This window comes from Panthera leo, chromosome D2 (genome assembly GCF_018350215.1).
Source record: "Panthera leo isolate Ple1 chromosome D2, P.leo_Ple1_pat1.1, whole genome shotgun sequence".
Taxonomy (NCBI): Eukaryota; Metazoa; Chordata; class Mammalia; order Carnivora; family Felidae; genus Panthera; species Panthera leo.
In genome coordinates, this window is record NC_056689.1 from 84,536,355 (window position 1) to 84,562,500 (window position 26,146).

At 46.8% G+C, this 26,146-nt stretch overlaps 1 protein-coding gene across 2 annotated transcripts in view; it reads left to right on the plus strand.

Annotated features, from left to right (window-relative positions):
• The first annotated feature begins 13,852 nt into the window (after positions 1-13,852).
• The window catches only part of GLRX3 (glutaredoxin 3), a 31,545-nt gene continuing 19,251 nt past the window's right edge, over positions 13,853-26,146 (plus strand). Inside the window, exons 1-2 of one of the 2 annotated variants that reach the window (XM_042909338.1) lie at positions 13,853-13,983; positions 19,998-20,106. In XM_042909338.1, the coding sequence (XP_042765272.1) occupies positions 13,895-13,983; positions 19,998-20,106 (198 nt within the window). In that variant the 5' untranslated portion in view covers positions 13,853-13,894. The remainder of the gene's footprint in view (positions 13,984-19,997; positions 20,107-26,146) is intronic. The other variant, XM_042909337.1, reaches the window with a different exon arrangement.

The window sequence follows — 26,146 nt, forward strand, 5'->3', positions numbered from 1 at the left end:
ACTATGTACAGCGATAGGTATATTTAATACATTGCAATTTAGTGTGATACGCTAGTTACCAAACAACAGTCAATTGGATACAATTACGATGTATACAAAACTCTGCTACTACTTAGTTTATTTAAATTAATATCATATATTTTTCAAACTCTAAAAATAATATAAGACATCTGTTAAATGATATTTATAGTACTCATTATTTCAATATGTTAAAACAAATACATTAGTTATTAGGAAAAAAAACTGGAAAATTCTCAGGACGTTGGATTCTTGCATATGACATCAAAAGCATAGTCAACAGCAACAACAAAAGTGGATAAATTGGACTATATCAAAATTAAAAACTTACGTGCATCAAATAACACTATTAATACAGTGATAAGGCAACCCAAAAAATGGACTAAATATTTGTAAATCACGTCTCTGATAAGGAGTTAATACTTAGACTACATAAAGAATGTCTACAACTCAACATCAGGGAAAGAACCTGATTAAAAAATGGACAAAGGACTTGAATAGACATCTCTCCAAAGATGATTCCAAACAGCCAATAACCACATGAAACGATGCACAACATCAACTACTCATTAGGGAAATACAAATCAAATCCACATTGAGATGCCACCTCACATCCATTAGGAGGTGCATTATAAGAAAACAAGTGTTGACCAGAATGTGGAGAAGTTAGGACCCTTGAGCGTTGCTGGGGAGACTACAAAATGGTGCAGCACTATTAAAAACAGTATGACATTTCCTCAAAAAATTAAGAATAAAATTATGATCCACAACCCTACTTGTGGGTGTATAACACAAGATAACTGAAAGCATGGAGCTCGAATGCCCATGTTCATTGCACACTAGACGCAGCAGCCAAAAGATGGAAAGAACCTAAGTGTTCATAGACAGATGAATGGATAAATAAAATGTGGTCCATCCATACGGTGGAATATCATTCTGCCTTAAGGAAAGAAACTCCGACGCCAGCTACGACATGGAACCCTGAGGGCGTTATGTGAAATGAAATAAGGCAGTCACAAAAGGATAAAGTATAATTCCAGTTACATGAAATACTGGAAAAATCAAACTCCTAGAGACAGATAGAATGGTGGTTTCCAGGGGCTGGGGAGGAGAATGGGGAGTTAGTGTCTAATGGGTATAGACTTTCACTTTGGGAAGGCATGAAGAGTTCCAGACATGGATGGTGGTGATGGTCACTTAATACCATTGAACTCTACACTTAAAAATGTTCAAAATGAATTACCCTATGACCCAGCAATGGCACTACTAGGTATTTATCCAAAGGATACAAAAATGCTGATTCAAAGGGGCACATGCACCCCAGTGTTTATAGCAGTGCTATCAACAATAGTCAAAGTATGGAAAGAGCCCAAATGTCCATGACTGATGAATAGGTAAAGAAGATGTGGTACGTATATACAATGGAGTATAACTTGGCAATCAAAAAGAATGAAATCTTGCCATTTGCAACAATGTGGATGGAACTAGAGTGTATTATGCTAAGCGAAATAAGTCAATCAGAGAAAGACAAATACATGATTTCACTCACATGTGGAATGTGAGAGACAAAACAGGTGAACATAGGGGAAGAGAAGGAAAGAATAAGATAAAAACAGAGAGGGAGGCAAACCATAAGAGACTCTTAAACACAGAGAACAAACTGAGGGTTGCTGGAGGGGAAGTGGGGGGGGGATGGGCTAGATGGGTGATGGGCTTTAAGGAGGACACTTGTTGGGATGAGCCCTGGGTGTCATATGTAAGAGATGAATCACTGGGCTCTACTCCTGAAGCCAATACTACACGGTATGTTAATGAACTTGAATTTAAACTAAAAAAAAAGGTAAGACAGACAGAAATAAATAAACAAATAAACAAATAAATAAAATAAAATGCCAAGAAGTCTTTAATAAGAAAAAAATGTTTAACATGGTGAATTTTACGTATATTTTACCACAATAAATATTAATTATTTACCACAAATAAATGAATACATTAAATATTAAAAGAAAAGCATTTCTCTGCACACCATTTACCATCCCTTGCACACCACCTTCCAGGGAAACGGCTCTCAGGTGACCTGAGGTCCGGTTCCACCCTGCCGATGTCCAGCTCCCAAGTGAGCTTCTTTAACCTCTCACCCCCTGCCCCTCTCAGCGTAGAAGTTCGGGGTGTTAATAGCGATGTCTGCCTCAGCGTGGTCCTGTGCGTCTTCCGCGAGATACCGTCTGTACCGTGGCGAGCCTGACGTGCGGTACTCGGTCACTGTAGCTGCCCGACCATCTCTAGTCTGTCCCCATCTGAGCCCTGGACCATTCGGAGTCCAGGCAGTTTCTGGAGGTTCAGTTGGCATATGGCTGTCAAACCTAACTAGTGATGTTCACTGGGGCAAGCATTCATTTCTAAGCCTCAGTTTCCTCATCTGTACAATAGGAATGAAATAGCCTGCTCCTGTCACCTGCCTTCCAGGAAAGAGGGAGCTTCAAAGAGTAGCCTGCAGATGGCCTCGGAAACCATGTACAGTTCAGCCCGGTCAAGGGAGATCGCACGTGTGTTGTAGGGAGGGGGATGAGTGACAGTTCTGTTCAACTTTTGCAAACTAGGAGTAGTTTTTCATGAACTTAAACACCCCCCTTTCACTCTCCAACGACTTCTTTTAAAACTTGCTACCTCTTCTTGTTGGGATGCGAAAGAGACAATACATCCACAACCTCCAGTCCAGAGACTGGCACACAGTAGGTGTTTAATGAATGCCCCTTCTTTTCCTTCTTGCCCTCTTATTGAAAGAAATTCTCAGCACTTTCTTTGGGCACAAGCATAAGGATACCTTTCTTTCTTTGAAATTCTCAGCTTTCAGACACTATCATAGTGATAAGGGTCATCATCTTTGCCTGGAAACACTTCCCCCTGCTCTGCAACAGCTTGCTTCTTCTTGTTCAGATATTGGCGGTCCCGCCCCTCCTCAGAGAGGCCAAGCTGACCCGCTCACCTAGAACAGCCATCTACACGCACCTCAGCCGTGGCCTGACTCCAGTCCTCCAGGACACCCAGCTCAGGGGTCAGTTTTCCTTCTTGCCAACCGACGTCCCGTAGGCCCCACCGAGGGCTGGTTCCCCACTGGCTGGGACTGGGCCTGCCGTCCATCAGGCGTCGGAGCTGGAGCCGTCAGCTTCGCGTCCCTGGTGTCAGTGAAGCCACGGCAGAGGTGTCTTTGTGTTCAGATACCAGAAACAGGCTCAGAGGCCTTACCTGTGGAGCCCAGGGCTGCGGGAGGACCGGCTGGCCGACCCGAATTCCCTCACAGCTCCGTTGGGACCTCTCACCACTTTTGCTGCCCTGTAGCCCTTCCTGCCTGTGGAGAGCCTCCCGATTAGGCTGCAGGTGTTGCTGGAAACCGGGCAAGTTTGCTCACCCCAGCAAACAAACACCAGCAACAGCTCAGGTCTGCCATTGGCCCCAAGGGCCTTCGTCTCACAGGCCGAGTTTGCAGGCGCCCCGCTGGAAAGCGCGGAACCGGCATCGTCCCTCGCGAGGTGACCGTCTGTCGTGCGCCGGCACGAGTAGTCTATCCTGCACACTGCCCTCTGTGCCGGAAGTGGCTCCTGCCCAGGAGTGGGCGGTCGAGGGCCTTCTCCTCCCGGAGAACCGGCCCGTCTCTGCCTCCCTGGGTACGGCCTCACCTAGCTGCCTGTGTCCGCCCGCTGCCTTCCCTGACCAGGAGCCCTGTGCCTGTCTGGCCTCTCTCTTCCCACCTCTCTCTTTCACCTCGGGGCTCAAGGTCCAGCCAACGTCCAGCTCGCCCATGGGACCTCCCTTCCGTGGCTCTGACGGCCCTGCGGTCCTCCGCAGGAGCCACCCTCTGTCTGTCATGCTGTATCTTCCCACGTGGGCCCGTCTGGACTGGCCAAGTAACCTGTGCCAGGGGCCCCCGACTCCAATGTTTTCTGCATCGAGCTGGCATACGACGCATGCCCTTTATTGGCGAGTTAACGTGGAACGTGTGCTGCCTACGAAGGCCTCGGCACGGTGCTTTCCTTTCCGTCGTGACGAGAAGCCAGCCGACAAGTGAGACCACCTTCAGACACAGCGCCAAGTCAGGACTGGAAGGGCAGCGCTTCACGCGCTGATGGGGAAACTGAGGCTCGCTTGCCCGCCCACCCACTCATTCCAAAACATTCCGTTGCCTGGAACGTGGAAGGTTCTCTGAGTGGGAGTAGGTCTGTGGTCCATGAACTCAGGGTCCGGCCTGCCACTCTCTGGAAGCTCCGTGAGCATGTTTATCTGTGTCCCCAGCTCCCAGCACGGGCAGGGCCCAGGGCGGGCACTCAGCGCAAGGCCAGTGAATGAATGAGTGCAGCACCGTTATCTGTGAGGCATCGGCTCCAGCCACAGCCTGGGGGGCCTTCAGGAGGGTGACCTGCCCTCTGGCCTCTGGGCGCCAGCGGTAAGGACCTCTCTTCTCGCCGCGCTGGTGAGTGGGAACGTAAGCTCTGCTATCTCTGGGCTCGCATCGTTAGCCTTGGTCTTCAGCAGCTTGTGAGGCCCTCGCCCTGCGGACAGACTGCTTCATCCCCAGAGGATCCGAATCTGAGGCACACACATGTCTCTCTCTAGAAGGGAGACGTTTGTTTCCCCGAGGGTCACGGTTTGTTCAATGCCATTTTAGTCCGGGCTATATTTTCCTTTATGGAAAGAGTTGGTATAAGATTTTTCTACATGCGATCTTGATAATGCTCCAGGAAGAGTTCGTTGAGGCCAAACATAGCCCAGCACGTTTCACCTTTCAAAATGCTATCTCTCCGTGGAGACGTCTCTGATCTAAGCCAGCTCCCTACATTATTTCCTGACACTGTAAGTGTACTCTTTGGGAATGATCAGCAGTAGATGATTATTTAATTCTGAAAGACTTTGGGGGCGCCTGGGTGGCTCAGTTGGTTGAGCGTCCGACTTCGGCTCAGGTCATGATCTCAAGGTTCCTGAGTTCGAGCCCCGCATTGGGCTCTGTGCTGACAGCTCGGAGCCCGGAGCCTGCTTCGGATCCTGTGTCTCCCTCTCTCTCTGCCCCTCCCCCACTCATGCTCTGTCTCTCTCTCTCTCTCTCTCTCTCTGTCAAAAATAAATAAACATTACAAAAAATTTTAAAAAAATACTGAAAGACTTTGTGACCAGTACAAATTAGAGATATACATGAGATGACATAGCACACAATGTGCGTGCCCCAACCCATCCCATAACGTCTGCGTAAACACTTGTTACATACAGAAGGCAAGCTTTTCATGGTTCATCGTTTTGCATTTTCTTCACAGGCGCCGTAAGTAAATAAAAATATTAATAAACCACAACTGTGCCGCCTAAAATCAGTAATAGCTTTATGTTTGAATGGAGGGATTAATTGGGTCTCCTTCTGACCTCTCTCTGCTTCTAATCACTCGGTAGTATTTGTCAAATGCCAGACACAGGTGTACTTTCTATGCTATGCTGTGTTTTCAACAATAGATTGAGATTTTAGCACGATGTTTTATATTTCATCCTAAATTTTTTTTATTTGCAAGTGTATGAAGTCACATTGGTTATGTTTGATAATCCATTTTTGGCATGTATTTTCATATAAATGATAGGGTGTTTGGGCCTCTCGGCTCTCACAACATAGTAAGGAGGACCCCTGCATGTGGAAATATGGCTGTGTGTGGGTTGGAAATAATAAGGATTATAAATGACTCACTAGGTATAGAAAATAAAGGAGAAGACTTATCGGGGAGAAGTAAAGAACCTTGCTCTCTTTATGCACCGCCAAAGAAGCCACCACGAAAGATATATTACTGTTTCCCTTCTTGTTATTTCTAAGGGGGGTTTTATTAACCCCTTTTTATCAATCAAAATAAATTGATTGCCAGTGAACGCAATATTTCCTGACTATATATAATTTGAAATTATAAAAGAAAAGCAAAGATGTGCAAGCTCATATACTACATCCCAGGTAAAGAAGAGACAAACCCCCTCCAAAGAGACTGCTAAATAGTGTTAAAGATTTGTGCAGCCAGCCCTTAGAACATTCTCTCTAAGGATATGATCAGGCCTGGGGAGTTTTCGGGAATCTGGCTTCCTTCTGCCGTGTCAGTGGCCAGGTGTCCCAGAACACTGCCATTTCATATTTATGCCCCATCATAAAAGGACATATTTCTGCAGGGTAAATATAGGGACGTTCAATAAAAACTCGGTCCTGGGTGAGGAAGGATGATTCAAGCAGGGAGAAAAGTGAGTGGCCGGAAACCCACTGTGCATCATGAAGAGGGGACCAGTCACTGCTTGTGATTCAGGGACCAAAAATGCATGGAAAGCTAGAAAATTAGGATTTCATCCAAACAGTGGAAAGCATCCCTCCTGGTCCGTGCCAGGCTGGTGAGAAGGCGGGAGGGTCCAGGACGATAGGAGTAAAACACAGCAGGATGGAACGGGGGCCCAGCGGGGCTTCCCACACGGAGGGGCTTGGGCTGCTGGCTGGCGGAGACCTCGCTGAACCAGGAGGCTCTTTGCCTCTCCCACCACAGGCCCTGGGGCGATCCAGCCCCACCTGCTGGGCTCGGCACCTGCCAGAGCCTTCCTGTGGGGTCTGTGGGACCCACCCTCTCCCTCAGACCCTTCCAGGGTCCCACACATTTGCCTCTTCACATAGGAAGGAGACTCTTCCCCTCCATCTCCGACTACTCATTGAACTGAGGAAAGAAAGAATGGTTGGAAAGTCAAAAGGGAATGTTAGCATTGACATTTTTAAGTGAGATACTTCTTTCGATTACAATAAGGCGTATTTCATATGAATGAGTGAATAATAGATACTAACTTAAACGTAGGCTAATAATGGAGTTACCACCAAGTTTTGCTTTACTCTGATGGAAGGGACACATCCATGGAGGTCTAAACTTCAGCTACTTTATCATGAGAATGTGAAATAGTGACTTATTTATTTTATATACATGCTACAGAGCAATAGGACCCAGGCATCATTTAAAAATCAGCGGTTTGCCAGACACCTTGGGGGGCTTGGTCAGTGAAGCATCTGACCCTTGATTTCAGCTCAGACCATGATCTTATGATTCATGGGTTCGAGCCCCATGTTGGGCTCTGTGCTGACAGTGTGGAGTCTGCTTAGGATTCTCTCTTTCTGCCTCTCCCCGTGCTCTCTTCCTCTCTCTCTGTCAAAATAAATAAATAAACTTAAAAAAAAATCAGTGGTTTGCTCTTTTTTTTCCTTTCTTTTTTGTTTGTTTGGTTCTGGAGGAAGGAATTTTTTTCCTTAATGTTTATTTTTGAGAGAAAGAGAGAGAGAGAGAGAGAGAGAGAGAGAGACAATGCAAGTGAAAGAGGGGCAGAGACAGACACACAGAATCTGAAGCAGATTCCAGGCTCTGAGCTGTCAGCACAAAGCCCAACTCAGGACTCGAACCCACCAACCGCAAGATCGTGCATGACCTGAGCTGAAGTTGGATACTTAACCCACTGAGCCACCCAGGTGCCCCCAGAGCAAGGAATTTGAAGGCAGCAGCTATTTTACAGGAAAACCGCCCCAACCGTGAAAACCCAAAATGAGTGAGCCAGTTTGGAGACCATCTGAACTGAGAATCCTTTCTGGATTTGAAGCAAATCCAAATTTGTTCCCAGCACCAAGAGTTAGTATTTTGCCAAATCCCTGATATTGCCCCTGAACTTCCTGGAGGGCAGCTACTGGGAACGGGCACAGAGGCTCCCGAGCTGGCTGAGTAGAGGTGCCTTGAACGTCATGCATTTTGCCCTATCCTGCCCACTGGACTCCAGCGGGGGCGCCGTGGCGCTGGGCCAACGTTCACACAGCAACTCTGGAAAAGGTTCAAGAAGACAGATTCCAGAGGATTAAAATAAAAATCCTGGCCTACCTTAGTCCTGCCCCTGTGCAGGAAGCTGTTGTGGGTGTGGCGGACTTTCGAGGAATTTAGGCAAGTGTAAGACCACTGTGGTCATTGATTTAACCAAAGTCGAACCAGTCAGCTTCCCGGGTTGGGATGGCCTCTGCTGTGCACCGAGAACCGATGATTGACTGTTAGCGGTGGGTCGCTGAGCTGTGTCTCTAAGGAATGTGTGTGTTTGCAGTGTTTCCCAGACCTCTGTGCCCTGAATCCCTTCCACAGACAGGAAGGGCCAGCTTCACTCATAGTGCCTATTGGACACCCCAGGTGTCCACTCCGTGTGGCGACCTCTCCATGCCAGAGCAGACTGTGAGAGGGCGCCAAGGTCAGCGGGACAAAGGCCCATGCATTCAAATGAGACAACATGGATGGAGAGCCAGGGTCTGTAAGGGTCCCTGTTGAGACGTGAGCTGTTGGGGCCACACAGCCTGAAGGTGCTTCCCTGGTTAAAACTTCTCAGCTCTCTTAAAGATTTTTTTTAATGTTTATTTTGAGAGAGAGAGAGAGAGAGCGAGCACAAGTTGGGGAGGGACAGAGAGAGAGGAAGACGCAGAATCTGAGGCAGGCTCCAGGCTCTGAGCTGTCAGCACAGAGCCCGACGTGGGGCTCAAACTCGTGAACTGTGAGGTTGTGACCTGAGCTGAAGCCGGACGCTCAACCGACAGAGCCACCCGGGCGCCCCTAAAACTTCTCAGCTCTCTTAAGAATGACTTCTGATTGACAAGGGATCTTGTTTGTGACACCAAGTCAAGTTCATCTGTGTCCTTAGTTCCTCAAAACCGATGCAGGAATTATAACCAGGAGCAGAGAATTAGCACCAAAAGGACTTAGAGAAGACAGAGTCACACATGGGCGTGCACGCAATACGGTCTCCCTGTGAAAGGTTGACGCAAGACAACGAGCAGCTGCATGGAAACACACACAGCGGTCACAAACACTCGTGGCCAACCAAGCGTCCTGTATCTGCAATGATCACACCCCGGGACCTGGACCTTCAGGTAGACAAACACGCACGTGCGAGTGTGCGTGTAGTGACAACGTGCGGAGTTGTCCTCACCACCACCCTTCCCCCAGCCCCGTACTGACATGCCTTCACAGCACAGTTCAGGCTTGGTAAATGTCACAGGATGTCAAGTGCTGAGAAGGGCAGGAGAAGGTACTAGAAGTTGGCAGGTTGGGGAAAAAAGTACCCATTTGGTGGATCAGCAGAGCCTCTACAGACTCAGAATCAGTATTTGAGGCCAATCTGAATTCTGGCCTCTCTAGGTGGAATAAAGAAACCACTCAACAAAGGATGTTCCTTCCCCAGCCTGAGGAGGTGGCTAATGCCACCTACCGCCCGGAGACTGGTTCTGCAGCCGGTTCCGGCCACCCCGTCTGGTCCTCGGTGGAAGAGAGATTAGGATTTATGCCAGGGATGGAAAACGGGCTGTCACCTCTCAGGACGGTGATACATTGTAGGGAATTAAAAATTAATTTAAAAATTATCTGGCTAAAGTGTTTTTGGAGATCGCAATAAATTGGATTAAGATTCGTGGACTACATTTCTTATAAATACATTTCTTCTGCAGGGCACCTTATGAGGTACGTTCATATTTTTTTCGTGGGTAGCAACCCCAAAAGCTTCATCCCAATTCTAGATTAGGTTATTGGGTACATGCTTACCTGCATAGTCGTATCTTAGGAGAAACTGGATTGCTGTGGAACCATCAGATAACACACATTTCTGAAAAGAAATGGAATGTATTTTTATTGGCACAGCCAAGATGAAGTATGTCTTGAAATCTGTTTTACAAATAAACTTGCACATAAATTGTCCATTCACTGCTTTGAAATCTTTTTTCACGTTTGAGGAGCTGTCAGAGGTCCCTAATAAACATGAGTCTTATTTAGTTTACTGGATATGTAATTCTTCTTTTCTTTGAAAATAATTATTTTTCAAGCAAGTGCAGCAAAAATACAACCAATAAAAATCTAGCTATGACAGCATAAACAACCTTTATAGCCAGCATATACATAGAGTTCTTCCAATAAAAGCAGTTTCTAGTAGGGAAAGGAACACAGAAAATTGGCCGACCGGTCGGAGATCAAGGTCTGGGCTCCTAAGGGTCGACAGCCTGTTTCTACTTCTCCATTGGGATAATCCCTGGCTATCGGGGACATTTGGGGCATCCCAACTGCTGGTATATTTCAACGTGGTTTGTGAGACACCCGCCCCAGGGCCCATTCTTGGGGCCACCAAAGCTGATGGACGGTGGGGTGAAGGTCCCCAGAGGGCTCCGGAGGGCAGGATGCAGACCCTCTACCTTTTGCATCCGGCCCTGCGGTCTCTCAGGAGGGTGGTGCCAGGATGCCAAGGTGAGTGGGCAGGGCTGGGGCAGGGGGACTAGGGTCCATTTAGCAGAATCTGGTCCAAGGATTCTACTCTGGATTTTGGTCACCTCCAACTCTGACTAGTCAGGGCTCCTTTCCAGGTGTGTTCTTTGGGCCCTTCCCAGCCCTGCGTCCTGGGGTGGTCTCACTGTGCCCTGATCATGATCCTTGGCCACCAGCACGTGTGGACAGAGCATGAACCCTGCAGCTGAAGGCTCCTGGGCGTCCCCAGCCAGGTGCAGACTCTTCCCGGGAAGCTCCGTGTTGGCAAGTTCTCAGCAGACATGCGGGTGCTCATTTATGCTTTTTATAGAGCTCCAGAAGATGTTATCGCAGCTTGAGAACAGAAATTAAAATATGTATCCTTCAGGTGCAAATCTACTGTACTTACAGTTTTACTGTTTCTCTGCAGGGGGGCTCCATTAATCTTGTAACAGTGAAATTCCTAAGGAAATTAATTCCCTCCAGTTGGGGTTATTCTCAACTGGTCTTCGGGGGCGGAGTAATTGGAATTTAAGAGTCTCTCTTAAAAGAAAGGAAACATTGGCCATTTTACTTGAATAACAACACTTTTTAATGCCATGCCTTGCCCATTAAAAACGCTGGTTCGTTCTCTCCCCGCCCTCCCCCCCCCCCCCCCCCGGACTCCTGTGTCTCTCAGATCCTTGGGGTGAGGTTTACAGAAACCCCCTCCAGGTGGGGACTTAATTCCAAGTCCTCACCTAGAGTGACCAGGTATTCCTGTCCGCCATGACTTATTTGTGTCTGCCTAGCTCCTCAGCACTGTGCCCTGCCAGGGAGTAAGTGACACTCGGCCCCAGGAAGGAATGATGTGTCATTAAAAATGCAGGGCGAAAATATTTCCTTGCCTATTTAGGAGCAGTTAATGTTAGCTGTCGTTACCTGGAAAAATAATGACCCCTCAGTCTCTCTCTCACACTCAACCCTCTTTAAAATGGGGTCCATTCACAGATGCAGGGTGGGGGGGGCTGCTTTGCTGCCAGGAAGGCCTCCCGCAGCTCTGTCTGGAGCTTTGGTTCTCCCAGGCCAAGACTTCACAACGCGGGGTCCCGGCCTCCAGATCCCTGTGCTGTGGGTCCCTGAGACGCAGCACAGCACCCGTGGAGAAACCTAACTGTCCTGTCCTTTTCAGGGCTGGGCCGCTGTCCCAGGAGAGCTGAGCTGCACCTGGTTCCTGACTGAGCAGGGTCTGGGAGCCCGGGAGAGGCCCCTGCTCAGGGGACACTTAAGGTGAAATGTCACTGGCTTCCCTAAGGGGGCGCCGGGACGGAATAGAACATGGCTAAATGATGCTTCTGTATGGGGTCAGCAGAAGGTCAGTGCCTGGGATGAACACACATCGGTACATAGGCCGAAAACAGCCCCAGTATATTGCTTTCCTGTGTTTTTAAGCTCTTCAACACTAACGGGCCGGAGGGAAAGCCAAGTCCAGAGTATTCTGTAACCGGCCAAACCAGTTTACTAGGATAATGAGCTTTTCCCTTTGGGTGTAACAAGCTTAGAGATGACAGCGTACTCACATGGGAGGGATGGGGTGCAGTGGGGTACATGAGACGGGCAGGAGGTGTAAAGAGAAGGCCTAGTGTGATCTTGGTGTTGGTCCTTCCCTGCCGAGGGTCTGGGTGTTTCCTTAGCTATGAAGCGTAGGTAGGTGGTGACGTTTTCACCTCAGCAGCCGGAGGAGCATTGAGTGATAAACACAGACTCTTTTGTGAGGGCTTCGGAAGGCTGACAAGCACTTTATACGTGTATATATGCTTATGTACCTGTAACTCAGATGCAACAGCCTCCCACATGTGGCTTGGGCTCAGGGCTGAGGGGAGTGGTCTTTTGTTGCCAAAGTCAGAGCATTTTATTTTTTTATTTGAGAGAGAGAGAGAGAGAGAGAGCCAGCAGGGGAGAGAGACAGAGAATCCCAAGCAGGCTCCACGCTCAGCACGGAGTCCAACTCTGGGCTCAATCCCACGACCCTGGGATCATGACCTGAGTCAAAATCAAGAGTTGGACACTCAACCAACTGAGCCACCCAGGCGCCCCCAAAGTCAGAGCATTTTAAAGCTCAGAGGTCAGCTGCTAACCATTATGCCTGTGTCTAATGCCTATCACGCACTATGTCGATGGTGATAGCGGCAGAAAGAGCATGAGTGACAAGTGGTAATATAATCTGGGAGTTTTCCTTTTTTTTTTTTGTAAGTAGAGAGCATGTTCTGTAGCTGGTGTGTGCTACTATCAGCAAATTCCATTTAAAGGGGAAATCAGGATTTTTAAAACAGCCACATTCAGAAGGGGTGATTACTACTGCTTTTTGAAAAAGAATCACTATTGCACATTTCCCTTGTGCATTACAATTTCATTATTTTTAAAATTACAAAGACAGTCCATGTTCTTTGAAAAAATGCAAATGACACTAAGAAGTACATAATGTGAAAAATGAAGGTCTTCCCTTTCACTCTGCTCTTTTGCGGGGGCAAGCTCTCCTAACACTTTGGGGCACATCCTTCTGAAGAACTTTTTCTATGCTGTGTTCAGCTGTAGGTAGTTATGTCATTTAATTTCTTATATTCCTGTATAATATGGCCATCAGAGTGGGGTACCTGGGTGGCTCAGTCAGATAAGTGTTGGATTCTGGATTTTGGCTCAGGTCATGAGCTTATGGTCTGTGGGTTCGAGCCCTGCGTCCAGCTCTGCGTTGACAGCATGGAGCCTGCTTGGAGTTCTCTCTCTCTCTCTCTCTCTCTCTCTCTCAAAAATAAACATAAAAAAACTTTTTAAAAATGGCCATGGGAGTATACACCCTGTTTTGCAACATGGGGTTCCCCTCCTTCTATTGCATTTTTGCATAGTAATCTCTAGGTTTTATTTAAAAAAACTTTTTTTCATTGTAAAATAATTTTGTGCCACGTGCAGTTCTAGGAAATAATACAGAGAGATCCTGTGTACCTTCTCCCCCAAAGAGGACATCTTGCAAAAAACCATAGTACAAAACCACAACCGGGATGTCCATGATCACACAATCCGCCCCTTTTCTTCAGATTCCCCAGTTTTACTGGAATTCATTTGTGTGTGTATTTTGTCCTATGCAATTTTATGTTTAGGTTTGCATATGTAACTACAGTCAGGATACAAAACAGTTCCTCATGGCTCTCATTGCATTTTAAATAATGTAATTTTCCATTTTCAGTAACATCTATCCCATTCCATCCACACCTTTTGGTTAATTTCATTTTAGATTAAAATGCTATCCTGTGGGACGTCCAGACCTGACTTCACCTGCAGTCGCGCACACACCCTCCTCCCAGCTGCTGTAGAACTGTCTGGAAGGTGCGGAGCCTCCGGGAGCGGGGGCCCAGCGAGGCCGGCGTCCGCGATGCCTGGAGCACGCGGGTCAGGCGCGCGGGCGCTCCCCCGGAAGCTCCGCCCCGGGTTCCGTGCTCGCCCTAAGCGCAGGCCCGGGGCGGCCCGGGGGCGGGGCTTCCGCGCGCAGTCGCCCGGAGGCCCCGCCCCCGCCGGCCGCCCGCGCTCGATTGCTCTTGTCTGGCGGCTGCAGCATGGCGGCGGGGGCGGCCGAGGCGGCGGCGGCCGTGGTGGAGGTCGGTTCAACCCGGCAGTTTGAGGAGCTGCTGCGCCTCACAGCCAAGTAAGCGGGGCGGCGGGCGGCGGGGCTGAGGGGACGCACGCGGGGGGGCGGCCTCCCGGGCGGCGGCCGGCGGCCCCCGGATCCCGAGCCTGGTCTCCGGGCCCGATCCCCGGCTCGGCCCGGACGCCCGGCCTGGCGGCCGCGGGGCGCGGCGGCGCGGCGAGTCGGCCCCGGGGCCGGGGGCGGGGCGCGGAGACCCCGCGGCCGCGTTGCCAGCAGCGGGCGGTTGAGGAGGGCCTAGCGGGTTAGGTGACTCTGCCTCCCTGGAGCCGAGCGGTCGAGACGTGTGGATACTCGGGTAGTGCTCGCGTGTTCCAGCTCACCTGCAGCCGCAGACGGGGATTTCCTGTTTGGGGAGCTGGCCGAGCCGGGGTCTGTGCTGGTTTGGCACACGCGCTCCTGGCCCTGGGGACGGCTCCAGAAGGGGACACCGAACTGGGCGGGCGCGTACGAGCCGGGGCTTCCGGGGCCGCCCCGCGGCGCTCCTGCCGCCTCCCCCCGTGAGCCCTCCGGGGCCTGGGGGTTCTCTGAGCTTCGTACCGCTCTACTGCCGCCGGGTGCGGTGGGGGCTCCAGGGCCGGATGGCCGGGGAGCCAGTCCCCAGCCCCGCCAGTACCTAGCCTTGTGACCCTGGGGCAGGCTTCATTACCGGGCCTCAGTTTCCTCGACGGTGAGATGGATTCTTAGAGTAGCGGCTCCCTAGGGTTGTGGGGGGTGAAGGAGGCGGTGCGTGTACCCCGCGACCTCGCCTGGCGCGCGGGATCGTCAGCCCGGAGTGTTTTCAGTATGGAACAGAGTACTTGCATGGCGTTCCCAGGCAGTAAGTGCCTGTGGACCCGATTCCGTGGGATTGACACCCCCCCCACCCCCGGATTTGATTTAGGGGCAGGTAGTGCCCTGCTTGGGAGAGCAAGTGAGACGGGGGAGTTAGGTGCCTGTGTTGGAAATGGAGCAGGGTGAGAATTCCTGCCTGACCTCGCGGCTGGTCATGGGCTGGGGACGTGGCGGGGTCCAAGGTATTGGCCAGAACAGCTCTTTTGACTTTTGAGGCTTGCTTGGAAAATTGTTTGGGGTGGGGAGGAAGGAGAGAAATGACCAGTACTCATTGATGAAAGGTGGGTTCTGACTCATCCAGCGCTTGCGTTCCGATTACCGAGGTCAGCCAAGGTGGACTCTTCCTGAAAGGACCAGGGCCTGCGCGGGCCTGCCCTCCGCACGTGTTTGAACTTACTATCACCTGAAAGACTGTTTTGCTCTGTGTGTTGCACAATTTGGTTTTTAGGTTTCATTTTTTATTCATAAAAATCCTTAAAATAACACAGTCCAGACCGTACCACGTATTCTTGCCGCTGGCCGGTACTTAAACTGATCCAGGAGACAAGACACCTTTTCCATAGCGATTAAACAGGCACCTGGGCAATGATGCATGGCATCCAGGAAAGGAATAAATCTGCCGGTTTCGGTGAAAATGGAAGCATTTACATTATTAAGTAGGGGCGCCTGGGTGGCTCAGTTGGGCCTCAGACGCTTGATCTCCTCTCAGGTCTTGATCTCGGGGCTGTGGGTTTGGGCCCGCGTTGGGCTCCGCGCTGGGCGTGAAGCCTACTTAAAAAAAAATTAAATAGTACTTGGCATTGTAGTCATTTAAAAATCTGCTTTGTAAACATCACTTCTCAATTTTAAAATTTTACGTGAATTGAACTTTTTGCTTGCGTCACGTCAGGTGTTTGTAGATCGCTGACACCTCAGCTGGTCTGTGCTGGGCGGAATGTTAACACCCATCTGCAGAGTAATTGAGATTTTGCCCGTGTGTAAAATACTTACGAGTCGAGTATAGGTGGTATTTAATAAGGGGTAGCTGGTGTTAATCTGCAGATGAGGAACTGCAGGAGCAGAACACCTAACGAGAGAGAAACTGCTATTTATCGAGCACCATTTATCCTGCTGATGAAGAACCAAGGTCTGTTACGTTGTCCAAAGTCACGTTAGTTGGGATTTGAACCTGGTCCTCAAACGGCACACCATGCACACTGGATTACAGACAGAGTACTCTTACCTATAACCTAAGAGAGGGCGGCCGCAGCGTAATGTTTGTTTCAGGTTTATATCCTCATGCTACCAGACCCCGTACTTAATTAGAAAGCTAAGCATCTAAATATGAGAATATTGTGGGTGATGTAAAATAACTATTGATACTGTCATACTTCTGTGTTTTCAAAACATTTTCATATTTTTGTTTGATCTTCCCAACATTCCAGGGTCTTAGTTACTGCTATTTTATAATTGGGAAGTTAAGATTCCATGATTAAGACCTAAATTACTCTTCAAAGCCATGTTAGTGATAATGGAATTTAAGTTGTGTAGGTGTACTTTTTTCGTTTTTTTAATTCTTAGAGTATAATTGACACAGTATATTAGTTTCAGGTGTATTATTTATTTATTTTTGCATAGATCAGTTCATACTATTATAAAGTTTGGTAACATTTTAATTAAGTTACTTTTTAATGTTTATTTGGGGGGGGGAGAGAGAGAGACAGACGGACAGACACAGCACGGGTGGGGGAGGGCCAGAGAGAGAGGGAGACACAGAATCCGAAGCGGTTTCCAGGCTCTCAGCTGTCAGCACAGAGCCCGATGCGGGGCTCAAACTCACAAACCGTGAGATCATGACCTGAGCCGAAGTTGGACGCTTAACCAACTGAGCACCCAGGCGCCCCTTAATTTTTAAAAATACAATCATATTGTGAGCAATTTTCCATGTCGTCAAAATTCCTTGAAAAATGATTCTTAATGTCTTGATAGTATTTTATTGTATGACCATTAAAAAAACTATAGTATTGTTGAAGAATTGGTTTTTCTAGTTATTTTCTATAAGATAATGGAAAAGTATTCATATACATAAATCTTTGTCTCTTTAATTACCTCCTTAGGATAGATTCTTGACTGTGTGTAGGAAATTTCTGAAAGGTTGCAGTTTAATTTTTACCAGCAGGATATGGAAATGCTTGGCTCTCTCCATCTTTTTGGTCGTGGAATATTATTTAAAAAATCCCTTTCAATTTAGTAGAAAATGGTATCCCAGTTTTTTAAAAATGAGGTATTAACATACACACCATGTAAAATGCACAGATCTTAATAGTTAGGTATGATGAATTTTTATAGTTGTACATACACAAGCAATCACCATTCACAACAGTCTCGAGCCCCAGAATGTTCTTTAGCTCCTTTCCAGTAATCCCCACCGCTGATCCACTTTCTGTCAGTGTAGATTAGTTCTGCCTGTTCTTGGTACTTTATGTAAATGGAGTCTACAGCTGCTGGTTTTTTATGTCTGGGTTGTTTTGCCCAGCATGTTTTCGAGATGCATGTTGCTGCATGGATCTGTCATTAGTTCCTTCTTACTGCTGAGGACTATTTTATTACATGAATAGACAACAGTTTCTCCAGTTTGTAGACATTTGGGTCATTTCAGTTTTTGGCTATCGTGTCTGAGGCTGTTGTGAACATTCGTGTGCAGGTCCTTTTGTGGGCCTCTTTTCTTTCTCCCCGTCCCCTTAGGCTTTGGAGCCTCCCCAGCATCCTCTGCAGAGGCTCATTCAGAGGTTTTTGAGGGGCAGGTAGATCACTTATGGCCTGCGTCACACTGGCCAGAGCTCAGTTCTGGGGCCCCAGACAGCTGCAAGTGTAGTCAGGCTGTATGCCCAGGAGGAGAAGGAAACCACACTTGGTGAAACACAGCATAGTCTCTGCCATAGGCCCTGAGGCCCACCTACCCACACGTTGGAGCTTCTGAGTTCTGCTGGACACAAGCGATAACCTATTGGTTAGGGACCCACAGTATGTCCTTTCCAGCCTTAGGTGGGTCTTTCTTGAGAACATGCTGCTTTCCTCTTGTGTGCCCCCGGGCAGCTCTCCCTTCTGCCTCAGTGCTGTCTGGGACTCAGACCTCCATTTTCCTTTGTTTCAGCAAATGACACACTTCCTACCTGGGAAAACAGCATCTCCCCAACTCCCCTCTGCTCTCCCCTCCCCAACATCTAACATTTATTCGTAGCTTTACCCATTCTGGATTGCTTCACTCCTGACCTGGAGCAGACTGCCCCTTATCTCAAGATGAATTCTTCTCTGCTCTTAGGTTCCCCTCCCCTGCCGCCCCGAGACTTTGCATCCTTAGAAGGCTCTTTTGCCTTCAGCCTTTTCCTCTCCACTTGCACTACCCCCTCACAAGATAAACGTGAAGATTTTCTTGTATTAAAAAAAACAGGGGCGCCTGGGTGGCTCAGTCAGTTAAGCGTCCAGTTTAGGCTCAGGTCATGATCTCACAGTTTGTGGGTTTGAGCCCTGCATCCGGCTCTGCGCTGACGGTGTGGAGCCTGCTTGGGATTCTCTCTTCACGCTCTCTGCCCCTCCCCCGCTCACATTTTTTCTCTCTCTATTTAGTAAATAAATAAACTAAAAAAAAAAAAAAAAAGCCAATCCCTCGAGCCTGTCTTTGCCTCTGCCTGGGACTCCCCCTGTTTACAGACAGATCTCTTATTAAAGTGTAGACTTCTAGCAACCTGCTTCCTCCTCTTAGGTTCAGTCCCCCGCATGCTGCAGTCCGACTTGTGCTTCTGCCGTCCGGCGTTGCTGGTGCCCTGCCACCTGCATCAGATGGTTGTCATTCCTTCCTCCTCCTTCTCTTGACTTCTGTGAGGCCCTTTAACCTTTGAGGGGCACAACAGAATCGAGCCCCAGAATGTTCCATTTAGGCTCCATTTTCTAGTCTACTGCCGGGTTCCTTTTCCTTTGTCCCAACTCCTGTTGGTGAGTCCAGAGGCTCTGACCTCTGTGTTTTTGGAGAGCTTGTGCCAGCTCTGTTACTTGATTCCCAAGTCTGTCTGCAGATGAAGCACAGACTTCTTTCCTGAGTTTGAGACCATCGCTAGCAGCCCACCAGGTTTCTTCTCCTCTCAGGTTAGCGGCTAGTATATGTGACCCATGCCTGCTGCCACTGCTGGTCATCCATCAGTCACTGAAACTTGGAGTTGCTCTAGCCCTTGCTTCTAAGGTCACCAACCAAATCCTGCCCCTCCTACCTCTGAAATCCCTTTCGTTCTGTTCTCTGACGCTGGATGGGAGGCTCACTCTTCTCTCAGCCGTACTGTTTCACTGGTTTTACAGGTTGCCACTCCTTTGCTTACCCACAGGTTAGTTGTCCTTACTTCCTTTCTCTGTGTAACATTTTTTTTAAAATTGTGTTTTTTTCCTGCTTTTTCACATCTTTTCTGATTGGGGGTGGTTATATTTGAACTTAGAATTCTGTGGAAGGGTGTTTAAGTTCAGTATGAGGATAGACTTAAAAGATATCTTTGCCAAGACAATTTTGTATGAAAATAGTTGATAAATATACACTGAGATGCCTAAGAACTTAGTCAACAATTTATTAATCCACTGTCCTGTCTGTTCATACTATCAATTTTTAGAAAATCTTTTGTAGTATAACGTAAAAAAAGGATGTCGTTGTAAAAAGTAGTTTCTTTTTTTCCCCTTGTTTTCTGCCTGCGTGCCTTCATTTTCAACATTTTATTCCTGTTCCTGTGGTCACAACTATACCTCTGCCTCCACAGTACTGTGCTTAGGAAGTGAATCCTAGAATTTGTAGTGGCCATCTATGTGCAGTCCCTTTTCAGAGACATCGTGCACACATCTAGTTTCCGCCTTTCCTAAGGATCTGAGAACATAATTGATTTATAGGACTGTGAGTTGAGATGGATGAATATTTAGAACCACTTCATATGAAGTAAGTCTTCACTCAAGAGATACCATTGACTTGAAAGTTCATCCGAAAGATTATCAAGACCTTGCAAGCCTTCCATTTCAGTCTTTGTTCAATACAACAAAATTGTAGCAGTACAAAAACAATTCAGGCAGTTCTTTACAGGTTTTTTGGTAATAGAATTGAATATATATACATATCTCCTTAATTTTAAAGACACTATAGCTTTAAAACATTGCGTTTTGTTGATTTCTAGGTCCCTCCTCGTGGTCCATTTTTGGGCGCCATGGGCTCCGCAGTGTGCTCAGATGAACGACGTGATGGCAGAGTTGGCCAAAGAGCACCCTCAAGTTTCATTTGTGAAGGTATTGTATTTCCAGTGTCGCATCTTTTGTGAGCTTAATTCTGACTTATGATGCAGACTGCATTTTACTAACGTAAGGGAGGAGGGGTGTGGGATTCTACATGTATAGTTGGTGCATTTGTTATTTTTGCAGTAGATTATTCTTAAAAATCTTAAAATTGTTTTGCATTTCTCAAGTACCGAGTAGTGTAACAATCACCATACTTTCCCTGACACATGCTTGGTAGATTGCAGGATGGGCAGCGGGGATGTTTGTGAACAGAAGCAGACTAGATCATTCAGTGTGGGCCATTGTGGTTTTAGTACGGTAAAAATACTAACAGAGCTTGCTTCATTGAAGAGCAAGGTGTGATGTGCCAAGTGATTGGAGAAAGGGTGTGTCAGGCGGCTGGGAACCCGGGGAACGGAAAGAAGCTGCTATCTGGGATCTGGGGTCAGGTAAATGCAGACCCATAGGAGAAACCGAAAGCTTTGCGGACCTGTTTAGGAAGCAGAGAAGGAAGGAATCTGGTGTCTCTCTGGCTTGCCTTGTTTTCACCCAGCTTTGCATGCTCTAGTTCCTAGTTTGTGTCTTGGGTGGGCACGTACTAGGAAGTGATAGTTGAGGCTGTGGATTAGCTACTTGGTTCAGCACATTTAATGCTGTCATTCAGGACTTAGTACTGGTTGAAACAACAAAGCCACAGTAGAGAAGCCGAGAATCTTAGAAATGAAACCCTGGTTTCAGAAACTTGAATCCTTCAGATTTAAAGAAACAAGAAAGACCAAAGCCTTATTTTATAAACCAGAATTTGTGAGTTCAGAGGACATGTTTAGCAAATATACCCACATGTGGGGTTAAAAGTGACATCTCTATTTTCCGCTTTTTGTATCAACTGAAAACAGAATTCTGAAGGCTAATTCATCTGTGTAACAGGAGATAAAACTTTCAGGCAGTTTCTGTAGAGATAAGTGTGCTCTGAATGGTGTTGCAGTTAGATGTCTCAGAATCACAACAGCGTGAGAGGTATACAACGCGAAGCTCCCCTGCACCTCCCCCCCGCCCCCTGCTGTCCTGCCCTATAAAGAAGGGGCTGCCTGTGTTAATTTTGCATGAATCCTTTCAGTGTTTTCTTTTTTTTTTTTTTTTTTAATGAAGATAGAGCAAATGTAGAAGTAATAGCTAGCTTTTTAAAATTTAAGGACTTATTTAAAATTCCAATGAAATGTGTAAATGTAACCTTAGAATGTAACCCTAAAATGTCCAGTATAAATAATAGAAGGAGACATTAAAACTGCATGTTTGGTCAGTGATAAAAGATAATGATTACAAGTGGAATGAATGATTAAACATTTCAATCATAAGATTAATCAAGATGATGGTAATTGTTGCAAGTCTGCTTTTATGTGTATAATGTTACAGGTTTAGGTAACACATTGTTCTGAGCTGCCATCTGAACGGTTTATTTAAAGAGACTATAGAATTACTTCTCACATTGGTACCACACTTGGCAGTGAGATTTTAAGTTGTTCGCGTGCTTAAGTGTCTCGCCAGGCGTTGAAGTCCTGGTCTGCTTGGGATGCCTGAACCCTACTGCACCTGCCTCTCGGGGGTAGGGGGTGGCGCTAGGTGGGGCAGTTCTCCCAGGAGTCATTACTTTCTGAAAATTCACTCTGCGGAGTAGTTGGTCTTTAAATGGCAGGAATAACCTGCAGTGGACTTTGTAAGGTAGGTAATTTAAATGGTGAGCAAATAAGAGGTAAAATATTTGAGAGGTCTGTTGGCATTCCCCAGTAAGAGAGGGTGCAGTTCATTCTAAAATAACTTTCTTTTGTTATTGAGAGCTTTTTGAACAGTCTAGGGAAGGGAACTGATGTTCTGCTCTGTGTCTTTTAATTTGATTTCTTAGTTTTTTTTGTTTGTTTTTTGACTGCCAACAGTCTGGCATTTTTGACTTGTGAATTATAGAGATCAGTCCATTTTATAACTTAGATTTCCCAAATCATCATGTAGGTGATCTCAAGCATAATGTTTTTAATACTTAATTTTTTTTTCTTTTTTTTTTTTTTTTTTTTTTACCGTTTGTTTATTTATTTTGAGAGACACACAGAGCATAAGCAGGGGAGGGGCAGAGGGAGGGAGACGCAGAATCTGAAGCAGGGTCCAGGCTCCAGGCTCCGGGCTGTCAGCACAGAGCCCGACGCGGGGCTGGAACCCATGAACCGTGAGATGGTGACCTGAGTCAAAGTTGGACGCTTAACCGACTGAACCACCCAGGCGCCCCTTTAATACTTTGAGTGTAGAGTTTTGTGACCACCAACAGTTTCTTGTTTTGTAGACAATGGGAAAGTGATACCTGAGAAAAGTTAGCGTACGTTTTGGTCCGAATTAGTCTGTGCTCACTGGAACAGGTTGTTGAAAGGCAGGACTCTCACGTTTATTGCACGTGAACGAACACCCTCCTTCCTGTACTGATGGGCTGGTGATGAAGTGCACACATGCTCCTTGGCACCACGTCTATGCCCGTGCCTTGCGGTGACTCACTGTTGCGCATTGGCTGCCCCATCCAGCCCGGACCCAAGGCTCTGGGCCCCACAGGAGGTTCGCACACCTCCAAGGCCTTCGAGAAGACATAGGAGTCGCTCTTATTGCCCAAAGTCTTACTGAAAACTTAACATTTGTTCAGAGTAAAATTAAATGTCTAATTAAAATGTTACACGTCCTTGCTTTTCAAAATGTGTAAAGTCAGTTTGTTAGCTCTTTGCCTTTACATTTTTTAATTTGGTTTCTTTATTGTTTTTTTAATGTTTTTTATTTATTTTTGAGACAGAGACAGAGCATGAACAGGGGAGGGGCAGAGAGAGAGAGGGAGACACAGAATCCGAAGCAGGCTCCAGGCTCCGAGCTGTCAGCACAGAGCCCGACGGGGGGAGGGGGCTCGAACCCACATACTGTGAGATCATGACCCGAGCCGAAGTCAGACGCTCAACCGACTGAGCCACCCAGGCGCCCCAACTCTTTGCCTTTAAAACGGGAATACACGTTTATTGTTTACTCCCTTGTTTGGTAGATAGAATCTTTCAAGGTCTAGGGTGTGGTAGTGGGGTGGGAAGGAGCGAGAACAGCATAAGGCTCCTTGTGATGGGGTAGTTGGGTACCAGTAGTTCTATTCGAGGTCCGAGTCAAATTCGTCTTTTCGTAGGAGTGGCTGTTCATTTTTTTTTATTTTACGTTTGATTTTATTGTGATTTAAATTATTAATTGAAATATTTTATTCAATTTGTTACATTAAATTTATTTTTTTTTCTTCAAATGAGAATTGTATATTTTTAAGGTGTGCAACATGATGATTCAAATCAAATCCATTTTATATGAAGTCTCCCATGTACCCCTGTGGCTTTTTTTTTTTTTTTTTCCATCTCCAAACTTAGTCTGTGCCTATGGTTCAACGATTAGAGAATATCTTGTACTTTTGTCTGTTCTGTCGTTTAATTCCTGTTTTGTTTGGCTTCTTGAGTAGGTGGTGGGATATTTGAAGTAGAGACCTGCACCTTACCTTGTTTTCATTTTTTTATTGCTTTCCTTTGTGTAATTGGCTTCCACCTCCTATGCCAGCCTCCCCCACCCCTCTTCCAGCTTGGTATTCTGATTCAATTAAGCCGTGGTACTCGTTTTACCATATAAGGCACTTTGGTACATAAAATCTCAAAGTCAAGCTTATTGGCCACCTGGTTGGTGAGGTTTTGTACTACTGTATTTCATTTAGTAGTAATCTGATTTGTATAGTTCCTGCCGAACTTGAATTTTATGTCCATTGTAACTTCAGATATGAAGGCAAAGGTATAGGAGTTAGATACTTAAATTTGTATTTTTTGATTCTTAAAAAATAGGAATTGTTATAATTTGATTCTTGAATGCACAAGCATCTTAAAATACAGCTCACAGTTCAGTTTCTAAGGGTCTCTAAAATCAGTATAGATAATTTCTATGTGGTTATAGAAATGTTCAATTCTAAATGTCTGTTCAGTTAGTATTTGTAAACAGACAATGTAGGGTCATCTCCAGAAGGGTACCAGCCAGCTGTGTAACTAGGTACCACTTAGCTGAATTCCTGTTTTTCAGTGTCAGAGAATACTGACCAGTTTATTTGGCATCTTAGAGAACGTATGTAGGATTCCATTTTTGGAGAACTCTAAAAATGCCCCTCAGATAATTCCAGTAGAATTGCTAAATCTTAAAAATATCCTAGTTTTTATTTATGCTGTCTTGGTAATTAAAAAAAAAATTAACAATTAACTGTTCATTAGCTATTCCTGGGCTAAGTTTCGTAAAGGTCTTTTAAAAAGCTATCAAAAACATTAAAGATCTATTTGGACAAGGAATTTGACTTCGAAAGGTTTTCCTTTAATATCACAAGTCACAGAGTTAGAAAGAAGCCTCTTTTTGATGTTTAACAAAATATTCCTGAATGTCAGGTTTAATTGTTCTCTCCTCAGCCTTGGGGATCAGTGCCATGCTGGCCAGTGGTCACTCCCGTTGTTGGCTTAGCAATAGTGACCACCATTTATTCAGTATTGTGTCAAAATTTATTCACCCAACACTTACAGGCCACTACTATGCTAGTCACTGGGGGTACACAACAATAGGGTAATCGGGTAACATTTTCAAGGTAATTTCAGAGAATAGTTCTGAAAGGAAAGAAATCGGGTGTGGAAGAAGAGAACCTGGGCTGATGGGTGCTTTATTCCGGTCTGGCTGGAGAGCTGCATCTAGTAAGAGAGCTGGAAAATGAAAAGGAGCTGTCCTTGGGAGAGCCAGGACAAACTTTTAGGCTGTGGATTAGCAAGTGAGTACTGCTGGAGGGCCTGGCCTGCATATGGGCCACCGGTGGGGCCAGTGAAGGGGGAGAGGGTATGGCAGGAGGCTGGAAGGGGAGGCAACAGCCACATGACCTGTGGGCACTGGTGGAGTTTGGGTTTTATTTTGGGTGCAGTGGAAGTGGCACATCAGTTTCTGGTTTTAAGCGCTTACCTGGCTGTCCTGTGGGGAGTGAGTTGAAGTGGCGGAAGGATGCAGACTGGAAGCAAGTACGCACGTTAGGAGGCTATTTCACAGGCCAGGTAAGAGATGCCTTGGACACTGGTGGCAAGGGAGCATCGAAATGACGTCATGGTCTGATTTGGCTTGTATTTTGGAGGGGGAACCCAGAAGACCTGTTAACGGATTGGATGTCGGGTGAGGGAAATGGAGTAATCAAAGTTGTCTTCCTTTTGATTGGATCACTGGCTGGATGAAAGAAGACCGAGATGCCCTGGGGAGGAACAGGCTTGGTGGGAAGTGCCTGGTAGAGATCCACATGCAGATGTCAAGTGTGTAGTTTGGAGCTGAGCGGGGAGGTCTGGCCTGGATACAACTTGGGTGTTGTCACCATATTGGTGTTTCTTAGATGAGACCGCTCAGGGAGGATGAGCGTAAATAAGAGAACTGCACTCAGAACCAAGTCCTGGGATGTGCCAGCCGTGGAGGGGTTGGCCAGATGTGAGGGAAGGAGCCAAAGAGACTGAGTCATGAGAGTTATAGGAAAAACAAAACAAAACATGGAAAGCCAAGTGAAGGGTTTCATGAGAAGGTGGGTGCGGTCGTACTAATGATGCTGAAAGGTCAGTAACATGATGAACAAAGAGTAACCATTGGCTTTGGTGAAATGGTAGCTTGGCGGTGTAGAGAGGAGCTTGGCTCTGGAGCCACACTGCCCTCCTCCACTGCTCACCATTGTTGGAATCTTGGCTGAGTCACCTAACCTCCTTAAATTCCAGTTTCTTCTGTTAGGTGTAATGACAGCATCTATTATCGTGCATATTAAATGACTCAGTATACAAACTGCACTTAGAACAGTGTCTGGCTTAGATTAATCATGGCTGTCAGCCATTACCATCATAGTGGTCTTTGGTGACCCTCTAGGGAGGGAGTTCCCTACCTCTGCAGTTAACCTTGCTGTGGTAACAGCTCCCTGCCTCTCCTCACCCGACTGCACACGGGAAGGGTCTGAGTTTGAGAGTCA